We start from the raw sequence: 12,246 nt of genomic DNA, 5'->3' as shown, positions 1-12,246 counted from the left end.
CGCACGCAAAATGTTCGTGAAGGCAACGAAAGGAAGAAGTGGGAAGCTTGTGGTTTTGAGAAGATATAATTCCTAATGTCGTGCCTTGGTGTTTAACAAATGCATTTTTACCTACAATGACATTAATTTAGCAAATAATGCAATGCAGTCATGAAATTACTTCGAACCGAACAAGCTAGAGACAAAAAGAAAAACATCACCTGATTAACTCAAGATGGAACATACCCGGTCACAAATGAAAAATTCAAACAACGAACAAGTTTTGCTTCTTAGCAATGACGGTGTTCTTCCCTCCTTGTTTTTACATAAAAACAACCTCCACAACGATGATGTTATTTCTATTTCGTATATAACCTAACGTAAACTACCGATACGCGGTTTTTTTAAAGAGAATAAAACCTGTCAATATTTCCATTGAATTTAGCGCTGATAGAGTCGCTTCCATCACAAGTGTAAAACCAAGTTTGAATTCCAGGTTTCGTGTTCACGAGATCATATATTTTTCCCACCCCCTTTTAGGGGTGCGCCGTATTGTGGAAGAAGTGTTGAGAACTTAATACACAATCGAAGAGTATACTCCAAGACTTAAGCCAATGCCATTAATCTAATCTTTTAGTATATTTTAGTACTAAACGAGACATTTTGGAAATAGTTAGGTACTTGTACAAATAGAAAAGAAAGTGAAGTTTTTCAACTCGAGTTCAAAGTTTAACGAGAGTTGAAAAACACTTTCTTCTCAAGTTTTAAACATATTTTTTTCTGAAACTATACAATTAAAATAGAAAAATTCATATATGCAATTATGAAGTTTCACACAGCAATCTAGATACGTCTATGTTGCAATTTTAATGTCATTATTAAAATTAACACGGCAATTGCTTTTTACTTCCCTCACTAGAGAGGAAAATCACATTTTCTTGCGCCCTTTTTAGAGACGAAAGTAGTTTCAGAAAAAATTTGTTTATTCTTCTCTGCCACTAAAATGCCCTTGTTATATATTGCATATTCGAAGTAATGTAAATTTAAACCAGAAGTGGAAAAATTTAAGTACTGTTACGTCTGTCGGCTATACTATTTATTTCAATACATTCATATCTAGCAGGATATAATGTCCGAGATAATGTCACAATAGTTTTAGATCTTTTGTAACTTAGCTATGTATAGCAGAACAGTGTTTGTTTAGGTTTACTTTACGGTCTCTTCAAGGAACATTGATTTAAAATAGAACACAACTAAGGAACATATTTTGGGCAATCTAAATATCATCTTTCTGTAATAGGTCACGCTGCTCCTACACTACACTTACCTATGTAATAATATTTAGTTAGAAATTCAAAACTTCGTTTTTTGATTTTATCTCTACTAGATATTAGTAGGTACTTACTTTTCTTAAATATGCACTTATGTTCAACCTTGTTGAAATAAAAATGCTTTTACATAACCAATTTTTACTTTATAGAAGGCAGAGAAGCGCATTTTCTGCGGAAAATAAAAAGGAAGCTCGGTAAATATTTATAATGCTCATGCAGTATTAATAGAGCTCTAAAAAAGTACCGGCAAGGAAGTTAAAATGTTGTCTTGTGTCATTCGCTTCATAGCAAATGTCATGTTTCCATTACCTACAATTCTAATTAGATTACTTTTTAATTTTGGTAAAATAAATTTAAAAGCATTAGAGGTAATTCATTATTATGCCACATTTATGGATCTAATTACGTTGAAATGAATCGTATACCTTCGATCGTAGTTTACGTTCATTCACTTAGCGACTTAGCGTGACGACAATGGGTAAAGAAATATTTGTTTCTAGCGCTCAAATGCTAAAAAGGATTTTAGATCATGCAATTTATACTGCTTTGTTACCTACCTTACAAATTACTTGCTCGCTCACTTTGTGAAATAATTGATCTGGCGTGCATTGCAATCGTCCAGAGATTTACTCAACATTCGAAGTATAATACATATTAAATGAAATTCCGTGACTATTCACGGGACCATTACCGATCCAAAATAACCAGGACGATGCTCTCAGTTTAATTTTATCGATCAGTTCTAAAATTAACTTGAATAGCACAAGCGGCACCTAATGGAAGGAGAAATGATGATCTTTAGGTATTGGGCAATCCAAATTCATTCATAACTTTCTATACACAACTTGAGTAGTCATTTACAATGGATCCACTTGAGACACTTTTTGTGGCCCACTCATAATAATCCTTGTTCATAAATTGCATTCGATAGATTTGTCCCATTTGAAAAAATGACCTTCCTTTTAATATGTAGGAAAGCTTTTACTCCGTTTTGATTCTAAGATTCTCTGTCAGTTGTCTTGTGATATATTTAATATTTTATATAACATAACAAATACCCGAAGCCATAACATAAATAATACAAAGCTGGACGAACGATTTTAAATTAATGGCAGTTAGAAACGCGAAGAATAGTCGACGCGAAGGGATAATTCCCTGTATTATATTCTGTGTGCTACCATTCAAGTACCTCTTTTAAAGCATCAATTGTATGGCGGTCGTAGCAGTTAATGGTAGAGGTAGATTTGGTTCAAGGGGGAAAGTTGTCTGCAACATTATCCTATTTTGTAATACACGTCTTTCAATGGGGTAGTCCTAAATACATCTCGTTACAACACAACGTGTGATTACATGTAGGTAGATGTAGTTTGTAAACTCCTAGCGTAAATTTATTAGTGATCAAACGGATACTGCTCTTCTTAATTTCTAAGCATGACAAAATCTAACGTATAACATCCTTATAAGAAGCGGAGATGATTGTGGTAAGGGTTACACATCTAAAATGTTTTGAGAAAACTAGGATCAGTTGCTTTTATCGATGTTCAAGCGCTAACATATTTCGATAAAATATGTTTTATTTTAAATAGTGGCGTTCAAGTTGTAACCCACTACCCACATCAAACTAATAACTTTAGACTTGGTTAATGGATTTAGGGTAATTTAAGCGAAAGCTGTGAAACTTTAAATTACAAGTCATATCTGCGCAAATTAAAAGCTTCCCTTTCAGCTACTTCTTCCTTAATCATAGACCAAACGGTCTACGCTTTAATCGTTATCACTTTGTTGCAAGATCGACGGTTTGATGTAAACCAAGTAGGTACAGATAGCAGTATAATGCTGACTAGCGGTAGTAAGTTCTTTATATAGAAAACTAAACTGCATCGCATATCAGTGCAAGTGTTTGAGCCGTTAATATAGGTAAGAGTTTTGTGAAACTAAATTCTCACACGTAAACGTCCAAGCTTTATTGAATTATTGCCATTAAATAATTTCCAATGTTTGTTTTGCATTTGTAATCCAAAGAGTGAGGACGTAAATTTGCAATAAATACAGTCGAATAAATCTTCCATAAAGAATTGAGCATTTATTAAAATAAACAAACTCTTCTTGTACTCCAACCAAAATTAAGTAAAATCTCCAATCACATTCTTTAAATCCACCTGCAAGTTTTACGATCTTTTTAATACGCTTTGGAGCTTGGAATGGGTTTTTTGCTTTAAAACCAGATCGAACGTGATTTTTTTATTTGTATTCTAATGATAAAATTGAATCGAGCGCTTGGCTTTTTGTCTCGCTACCTTTTGTTTACGAGCTTTTTAACTCGAAGTATTTTTCATTTAAATGCCCGATACCACCGAACTGAGCGCGGGTTATATTTGACAAAGATTTGTCTGTAGGTACTTATCCAGCTACGACAGCAAATGGAACAATAATGATGATAAAATGCTCATTTGTGATTTTCTAATAAGGAAATTATTACTCTTTTAAGTATCGAGTTTCAGATTATGTAACACCTACGCATTACTCGTACATAAAACTCGGTAGAACAAAAGTGCCGAATTCAGGATAATTGTAATTATAAAATTGATAAAAAGGGATGGCTACCTCTTGCACAATAATGAAATTCAATAATGTTTTTATTAATAAACATAACTTATTCAATTGTTATTTCAGTTTCCGTGCTTTAAAATGGTTTTTCGCAGTCCTCACCAGGGGTTTCAGAACAATGTACTATCCCAGCACTGAGCACTTTTCAAATGTTATAGGTAAAGAGAGTTTGTACGCTATTCGCTATTAATAAAATTTAAGAAATTAAATGACGGAAGCCAGTTCAGCAATTTATATTAGTCACAAAGGCGGCCTTTGAATGCAGTAATGTCATGGTATAAGTAATGTGGTAATTGTGGTAAGCTTTCTTTTGCTGAAATCTTCTTAGGAGCCGATTTGGGTGGTCTAAATGCAGTTTTGCATTCTAAAAAGCTCGCGCTGGCTGAGTTAAAACTGAAAACCGGTAAAACTGTTTGCATTATCTTTTTTATCACAAGGCACTTAGTACGTAAAGAAAAATGACAGTATTGCAGTTTTCAGAATATACAAAATTTTCAAAAATCTGAATGCAAAAGTAGGTCTAAATTTGTCAAAACGCAACAATATGGTTTGTTCAAGAAATGAGAACTTTAAGTTTTCGTACCCTTCTGAACGATGCATTAACAAAAATACTGTAAATACGCTCTGGAAAACTCGTTCCAGTAATTTGGCCTCAGGAATATTCGCTTCCTGAAAATTCGTCCAAGGAAGAGTTGCTCACAGAAAATTGGCCCTTCACACATACCGGCAAAACCGAAGCCGGTGGATGCGACCGCATCAGATGCAATGCAATCAAATTGAAGCTCTCACACTAAAGGCCAGTTTTTCCATCTCTCGATAAATGTATTCGGCAAATAAGTACCTTGACAACCATTCTATCAAAAATAGTATCCATGTAATTTATTCAGAGAGTAAAGTTATTGAGAAGTGGAAAAACCAGGCCTAACTGATTACATTTTGGTCATTTGGACTTTCCGTCCGCTCGTTAGTGATGGTCGCTCGTTGTCTATATTGTTTTGAAACAGTTTATTGTTAATTATTTATATCTGTGAAATGGAGCTGGAGGCACCCCTTTTAAAACGGCGCCCGCTTGCTTTGCAGGCCATGAAGAACCGCTTCCGCGGGCCCTGTATGTTTGTCTTTAGTAGAAACGTAGATGGTTAAAATTTTAAAGAGAGATCTTCGTAAGTAAAAAAAGTTGTCATTTTGCAGTCTGTGCATGCGCTCATTTGGTTTTTACTATTTTATTTTTGGCTTTATTTTTGAGTGGGCGAGGTTTCAGCCAAGACCAACCCAACCCACTACACATTTGCAAAATATCTATGCTCCAACAGCTTCTACTGACCTGCGCCACAGGGGCCGGCTATTTGTTTGTTTATTGTCCCTTTCTTGTCCCTCAACAAGCTTTTTGCCCAATTACAGATTGACCCGCATAATGCTTTTTAGAGGTGTCCCTGCAGAAGGTCTTAAGTTGTTCTATACTGCTCCTTACAAGTTAGGAAAACTGCAGGAAACCGTAATTCGGAGTAGTCGTCAGAATACTCGAAACTGATCTAAGTAAATTCCCTTTTCTACCACAGATGAAAATTCTTACCTCAGGTTCGAACACCCGACCTCCGGCCATGTAGCCCAACTCTCTACCGCTAAGCTACACAGTCGGTATGGCTGGTTTTGCTAATGACGTTTGTAGTTTTCGATTTCTACTACGTGCGATGTGTTTTTCTTTACTAGAAGCATCTATATTGATCAATTTCTTGTTCAGGTCGCTTTGACAAGAAAACTTTACGAGTGTAAACACAGAATTGGATACAATAACTTGATCAATTTCTTGTCGGATTAGCGCAAGTTTGGTTTTTTATACATTCGGGCCATAGAAATTACACTCCTAGCGCAAAAATATCTCTATAAATAATAAAGTTGACATTGCGCAGTCTGCGCATGCGCACATCTGATTTTTACAATATGCGATATGTTGGTTTTTACTAGAAGCATCTGTGGTTAGAATTTTAAAAAATATCTCCATTAATAACAAAAATGTCATTGCGCAGTAAAAATGTCTGAAAATGTCAAATTTCGTTTTCATTATCCCCATCTTAATCGGTCGGAAATACACTGTTCCTGTTAGCACCCTGTATGGGCACTTTTTTTGGGAGAATCCATAACATTCTAGATGTAGAAGCTTCAGCTACAGGCTTCAACTTTCTTATTTATTATGGGCGCCATATTGGATTTTTACGAAATGAGTAGTGGATAAAAACGTCTCAGCACTCTATACTTTTACATAAATTTACAAGAAAAATTTCAAAATCAAATGTTTTACATTCATCCACGGGTAACTAGATTACATTTTGAAAATTCTCTTCAAAATATATTGCTGTGTGCACTGACCCGTAGGCCACAAAGGCCGTACACAAAACAATAACCTAGCTAGCTCTTTACCTTTTGTGATTACGGCACAAAACTCCTCCACAGTACAGAGGAGAGATTCAACTCTGCTCTCAGTAAACCTGTGAACTTCTAACAGATAGTGGGCCAACTCAAATACCTTAAACTCGAAACTGAACCGCAAAATTTTGAATAAATAAAATGGACTTTGGGCAAGCATCCAATGAAAACACAGGTAAATTAGAATTTAAGTCGACACGGAAATTAATGTGACAATTACAAAAATGAGATTTAATCTTAACACACAAAAGAAAAATAGTACGAAAACACAAACAATTATTACAAATAGACTAAAATTATGACTTAACTACTTACATTACTTGTCCGGGAATTGAAATATCCAATCAAAAGGTATCCGTACACAGTTCACAAAAATTAAAATTTTCAATTAACACAAATGCTGCGATTATCCGATGTCATCTTCTCTTCAGGTAGTCAAATACGTTCACAATAAAACTCAATTCGCTACCTAACTGTTAAAATTTCAAGTTAATCGAGTCATTTTGAAGAAATTGCGAGGGCAAAACCTTCATTTCCTGTACTATAACAAGTTTTAAAACCAATTGATTTTAAATGTACTCATCATATTTATTTTGCAACCTGGAATTCTGAGTTGCTCATATTTGGTTGTTGGACTCTAAATCGCTTGATGTAATCAGTTTTTTTTGACATTCTACAACTTTTGAGGGATTTCAATTTGGGCGACTAAAACGTTTTAATGGAAACCCGCTATGTTAATTTTCTTGTTAATTCTTGTTTTTTTAGTAGTAGGGGTACTTTACTAGAACGCTTGAAAGGTCATTGTAAAGAGCCACTCCTTTTTAGTTGTGAATTTATGTAGCTGGGAAGGTTTCTACATTATACACTATCATTCAGATGAAGCTGAATTACCAAGTAGCACAGTGTAGCACTTTTTTCTCAGGATTACAGTGACCAAATTAGAAAAAAAAAAGCTGTGGGTTACTGAAATATACAACAGAATAAATTTTTAGCTTCCTAGCACGATCACCGTTTTTTTGGACATGTCAAAATTTCATCAAATGTCGACGTTTTACATCATTTTAAGCAAATTTCAAAGAATAAAAATTTTTCCGTCTGTATGTATGTGCGTATGTTCCCCAAGCGGTCACCTATCCAAGTATACTGACCACCTGCTGTTGCGTAACTCCGACGATCGGACAAGAACCGGCGTTTTCAATGTGGCATTGCATTTACTGTTCTAACGGAAACAATTGCAGAATCTCTTCTTAAAGAAGAGGATACCAAAAGATGCAAAAGCGACGCGAATATCGCGATTTGGGATTTTGAGGACTTTTTCAAAACAAAATTTTCCTGTGGGAATTTGAACAATTTAGTGTTTAGTAATAAAACTGCACATACAACAAATTTATAAGACTTTTTCCAGTATAAGGCATAAAGGATGTAACACTGTCAAAAAAGTTTTTTTTTCTGTGCGGGAAAAACATTTGACATTTTATCTCTGTTGATACGTAACAAAAGTGAGTACTTTTTTCCCGGATATACTCGCATATACACATAAGTAAAGATATTCAATTTTTGTGAGGCTACTTTCACTGCTTCTACTAACTCACGTGAAGTCGGAGAAAATTCAGAATCAGACATTTTTAACTTTATACGAGACTTTATATCATTCAATATAACTACTAAACAATCATTAAATTCGAAATGTTTAAATCAAATGACAAAACTGAATTGACAGATATTTGAGTAAAGGTTTCCTTAGTAACGCAGTTCGTATTGTCGCGACAAGTGCAACAGCCTGTCTGCAGTTTAAAACTTCAAATTTCTATAAATCGATATGACTTCAATATATCGTTTTCCCCGTTCCAGAAGAAAATAGTGTATTATACACGGGAAAAATATTAGATTTTAGCACTCGGTTTTTTGTCCCCCTCCGCTTCGCGTCGGGAGACAACACAACCTCGAGCTAAAATCTAATACTTTTTTCCTTTTTATAATAAATAACTATTTTTGTTAAAAATTTGCTTCGGGCTACGAAGCTGTTCTGTCAAGAATTTGGCAACTGGTTGTTATGGACATCCCCTTGCAAATTGCAATGGAATAGCATTAAACGTTTAACGTGAACTAATGTACCCTCAGTAAAAATTGAGAAACTGCGAACGAAAGCAACGGTAGAAAACACGACAATTCGTTGACATTAGATTTAAGTAATAGACATTACTCTGAAAGTTGACGTATTTTTTTAATAGAAGACGTTACGTACAGATTGGAGTGACATGCTAATTTTAGTTGCTTTGTTTGTATTTTTAGCTAATTTTCATTGGTTTTTTTTGCTTTGTTTTGGATTTTGAGCATATTTTTCCAGAATGTTTTGTGTAGCCTGTACCGCGTATAGTGGAATTTCGTAAAAAAAATTGTTATTTGCACTGTAGCACTTTCAAAGTAGTTATGTGTTAAAGCTTTTTCTATTAACGAACTGCTATTTTGTTGAGTGCCTTGCAAGCCCATGCTCAATTTGTTTAATTAAACCAGAAGAAAATGCTTCGTATTTGGTCATTTACACTACTTCGTAGCTCCATCGTTAAAAAAGTTAACAATAGCACATCTTTCAAATTGAAAGCAGATGACGCTTAAGATATTTCTTTCTATGACAGTCACATCGAATTTTAGAATTTGTTTTCATTATTGTGGCTTTGCTTATTTTATTTTGTTTTATTTCAGATTATCGGAAAATGAAGGAACTATTAGCAATTCAGTTTTTGATATGTCTGGCGCTGGCATTTAATGGGAATTATCCGGAAAATTGCTTTCCTGTGTTACACTTTTCAAGAACGCAGTTTTATTTCAACGACGTCGCCTGCGAACACATATCAGTTGTAAATGGAACCACATTAAACATACGCTTGAAGAACAACCATCTAACAAAGACAATTTCGTTTACAAACAGCTTTATTCCAATTTTACCCGCCGATTATTTCCGATTCTTTCCATTCTTGGAAAGATTGTTTTTACTCGGAAACAATATAGAAACTGTTGAACGTGATGCGTTTAATCACCTTAACCACCTTCAGCATCTTTCACTTTACAATAATAGTATCAAAGAAATTTTTGGACTCACCTTTCGTAAATTATCAAATGTAAAGATACTAAGTTTTTCAAAAAATAGACTGGAGGAATTGCACCGGGATTCTTTGTATGGCCTAGTCTCTGTACAACATTTAAATTTATCACACAACTCATTTCGTAAATTAAATTCAAATACGTTTGATAATGTGCCGTCACTTAAATTGTTGGACATATCGCACAACATCTTGCACAGCATTACTTCTGAGATTAATTTAAAAAGGGCAGCCGATCGTTTTGAGTCATACGATCAAGTACCTAACAACGTTTTTAAAAGTCTACCCAAATTAGAAAAACTAAATTTAAGCTTCAACAATCTGAGTGATATTCCCATTGGATGTTTTGGCGGGCTTAATGTTTTATCAGAACTCAGGTTATCCAATAATGTCTTAACGGATGTAGACTTTGGCACATTTTCGGGACTCGGTAACATAGCTACTTTGTACTTAGATAACAATAAATTAATTTCTCTACCGGAAGAATCATTTTACGTACTTAAAAATTTACACTTTTTATATATTCATAATAATCTGATAGATAACTTAGACGTAAAAGTATTGCTGAAGCAAACTCCCAACTTAACTCACATTTCTCTTGGTGTAAACGAATGGAATTGTGACAATTTATTTAATATTTTGAGGCTATTAACGCATTTCCACGTCCATTTTGCAAATGGTACGAGTTACGATGTCGAAAATGTAAATGGGATCGCTTGTACAAGTCGAGAAAATTTGGAACAAATCCGTGCATCTGGTAATTTTGAAGATCCCTATTCCACTTTTGTCTACAAATTTGCACAATTCTTCGACAGAGACTTTAAAAACACGCCTTTTTACAATTTTTTACAAGAAATCTTATCCATACCTTCGGCAGTTATAAATTCTTTAAAAAACCTTACTAAGTACATAAAAGAACGGCGTGAGTTAGTTGATGAACTCAACAGACTTATCGGAAAGAAGGAGAACGTTTCTTTCTCTGATGAGTATTATGACCATGAAGACTATGAAAATGAAGAATAAGACAGGATAGCGACTGGGTTGAATAAGACTATACCATAGATGTAATTGATCCTCAATGTTCCCGTGTTATCTGTGTTCATGTCATGCTATAGTTGCAATCTTAGAATAATCGATATGTTTGTGAGTTTGATTAATAGGCATTACATACTTACCACTGTCGAAATTGTTTAGTAAACATTGCTTGATTTATGTTATATACATTATATTTACTACGTTTTATCCAGCTAATTACTGACATTGTAAGCCACTGGCAAGCAACAAAATGTTAAAGCAATAGAAATATTTGTTTGAGCAAACTTAATTCTTATTCGTGGAGAAAAAAAGTATCGCTACTTTTAAACTAAAGTGTTAAATGAATTAGAAAAACTTAGAAGACAAGACGGTAACACCATAATATTTGGTTTTGGCCATCTGGGACATGTTATTTTCTACTTTCTTCAATAACATTGAGAGAGAATATGTTTAGCCGTGTCAACCTGTGATTCTTTCTCACGTACTGGAGTACACCTATATACAAACTAGCGAAGAATTAGGGAGATAATCTCATAGTGACAAAGCTGCCACATGTTAAGTGCATTTTTCGAAACAGCAAGGGTTTAAATTTAGTGTACTTTCATAAGAAATGAACAATAACCCATAGTTATAGCATAAAGTGATACATAAAAAATAGCAACATTTGACATTTTGAAGGAGTAAAATCGTAAACAATTGCAAGTTAGAGCTTAGAGATCAAGAATTAATCGAGGCACGGTAAAAATCTGATAGCGGTCTGGTCTAACCAGCATATTTGGTTGGTGTACATTCGCTCGATCTTCTGGCAATCGCTGTGTTCCAATCCTAATGTTAGGAGGTTTCCTCGACCTCTCACACCCCTTGGTCATGTAGGATGTCCCCGATTGAACTACTCACAATATGGCACTACTAAATGGTACCATTCTTGCTATACGTCTTCTAGTATAAGAACAGTCGTAGGTAGTCACCCACTGCAAAACATGTATTTTTCTTCGTATGGGCTAGATAGAGATGCAAATATAGCATAATTTGTGTACAAATCACAGGCGGCCAGTTTTGCAATGGGCGGCTACCTGCGATGATTGGCGTGACTGTTTTTATACTGGAAGAGCAATACCTCTACCAAACGCCAGGATAATCTTCCTCCAAAATGCGTTGCGTTGGCAAGAGTCGTGTTAACAAATGTTGTGTACCTAATAGGCACGATGTAGTTTTTACAAACGTTATTGAAAAATACCTCTTTATACAATATCTACGAGTAGATCAACTACAAGTATAACAAGCTACAATATGGCTTCACATCTGGAAAATCTTCCGAAATGGGAGTTATGGATTTATTTAATAATAATGTGCCCGTGCTTGGGCAAGGATTATGCAAACCGGGGTTTGCCCAAGAACTTTGATTCATAAAACCCTAATTACTCACTTATGAAACAAACGTTTCTTTTTCTGCAGTTACTTGAGTTAGCGTGATCAATGAGAGCGCAATATTCGCCCAGTCGTATTTAGCTGAACCCAAGAGAATAGTGTACGGAGTTCCACAAGGACCGTTTTTGGGATCTCTGTTATTTATTTTGCGCTAAATGATCTACTATCCAGTCATTTATTTCAGTATGGATTCTGTATGGTACTTCCTGCCTTGCTTGCAACTGCCCGTTTAACCTGCTTGTGAAAGAATATACCTACTGCAGGATCTAGCTAATCATGGACCACCTCGTGACAAGAGCTTATTCATCACGATATGGCGGAAACACATGCATTCCATATTC

General features: G+C 34.9%; 1 protein-coding gene across 2 annotated transcripts in view; it reads left to right on the top strand.

Moving 5' to 3' along the window:
* Window positions 1-11,224, top strand: part of LOC116165684 (toll-like receptor 4) — a 104,823-nt gene extending 93,599 nt beyond the window's left edge. Inside the window, exons 1-2 of one of the 2 annotated variants that reach the window (XM_031480337.1) lie at window positions 3,201-3,227; window positions 9,045-11,224. In XM_031480337.1, the coding sequence (XP_031336197.1) occupies window positions 9,056-10,465 (1,410 nt within the window). In that variant the 5' untranslated portion in view covers window positions 3,201-3,227; window positions 9,045-9,055 and the 3' untranslated portion in view covers window positions 10,466-11,224. Of the gene's footprint in view, window positions 1-3,200; window positions 3,228-9,044 lie in introns of those variants that run through there. The other variant, XM_031480336.1, reaches the window with a different exon arrangement.
* The last annotated feature ends 1,022 nt before the right edge of the window (window positions 11,225-12,246 follow it).

The sequence above is a fragment of the Photinus pyralis genome, unplaced genomic scaffold, assembly GCF_008802855.1.
Source record: "Photinus pyralis isolate 1611_PpyrPB1 unplaced genomic scaffold, Ppyr1.3 Ppyr1.4_LG3a, whole genome shotgun sequence".
NCBI classification, from domain to species: Eukaryota; Metazoa; Arthropoda; class Insecta; order Coleoptera; family Lampyridae; genus Photinus; species Photinus pyralis.
This window is presented reverse-complemented; position numbering and strand designations above follow the sequence as displayed.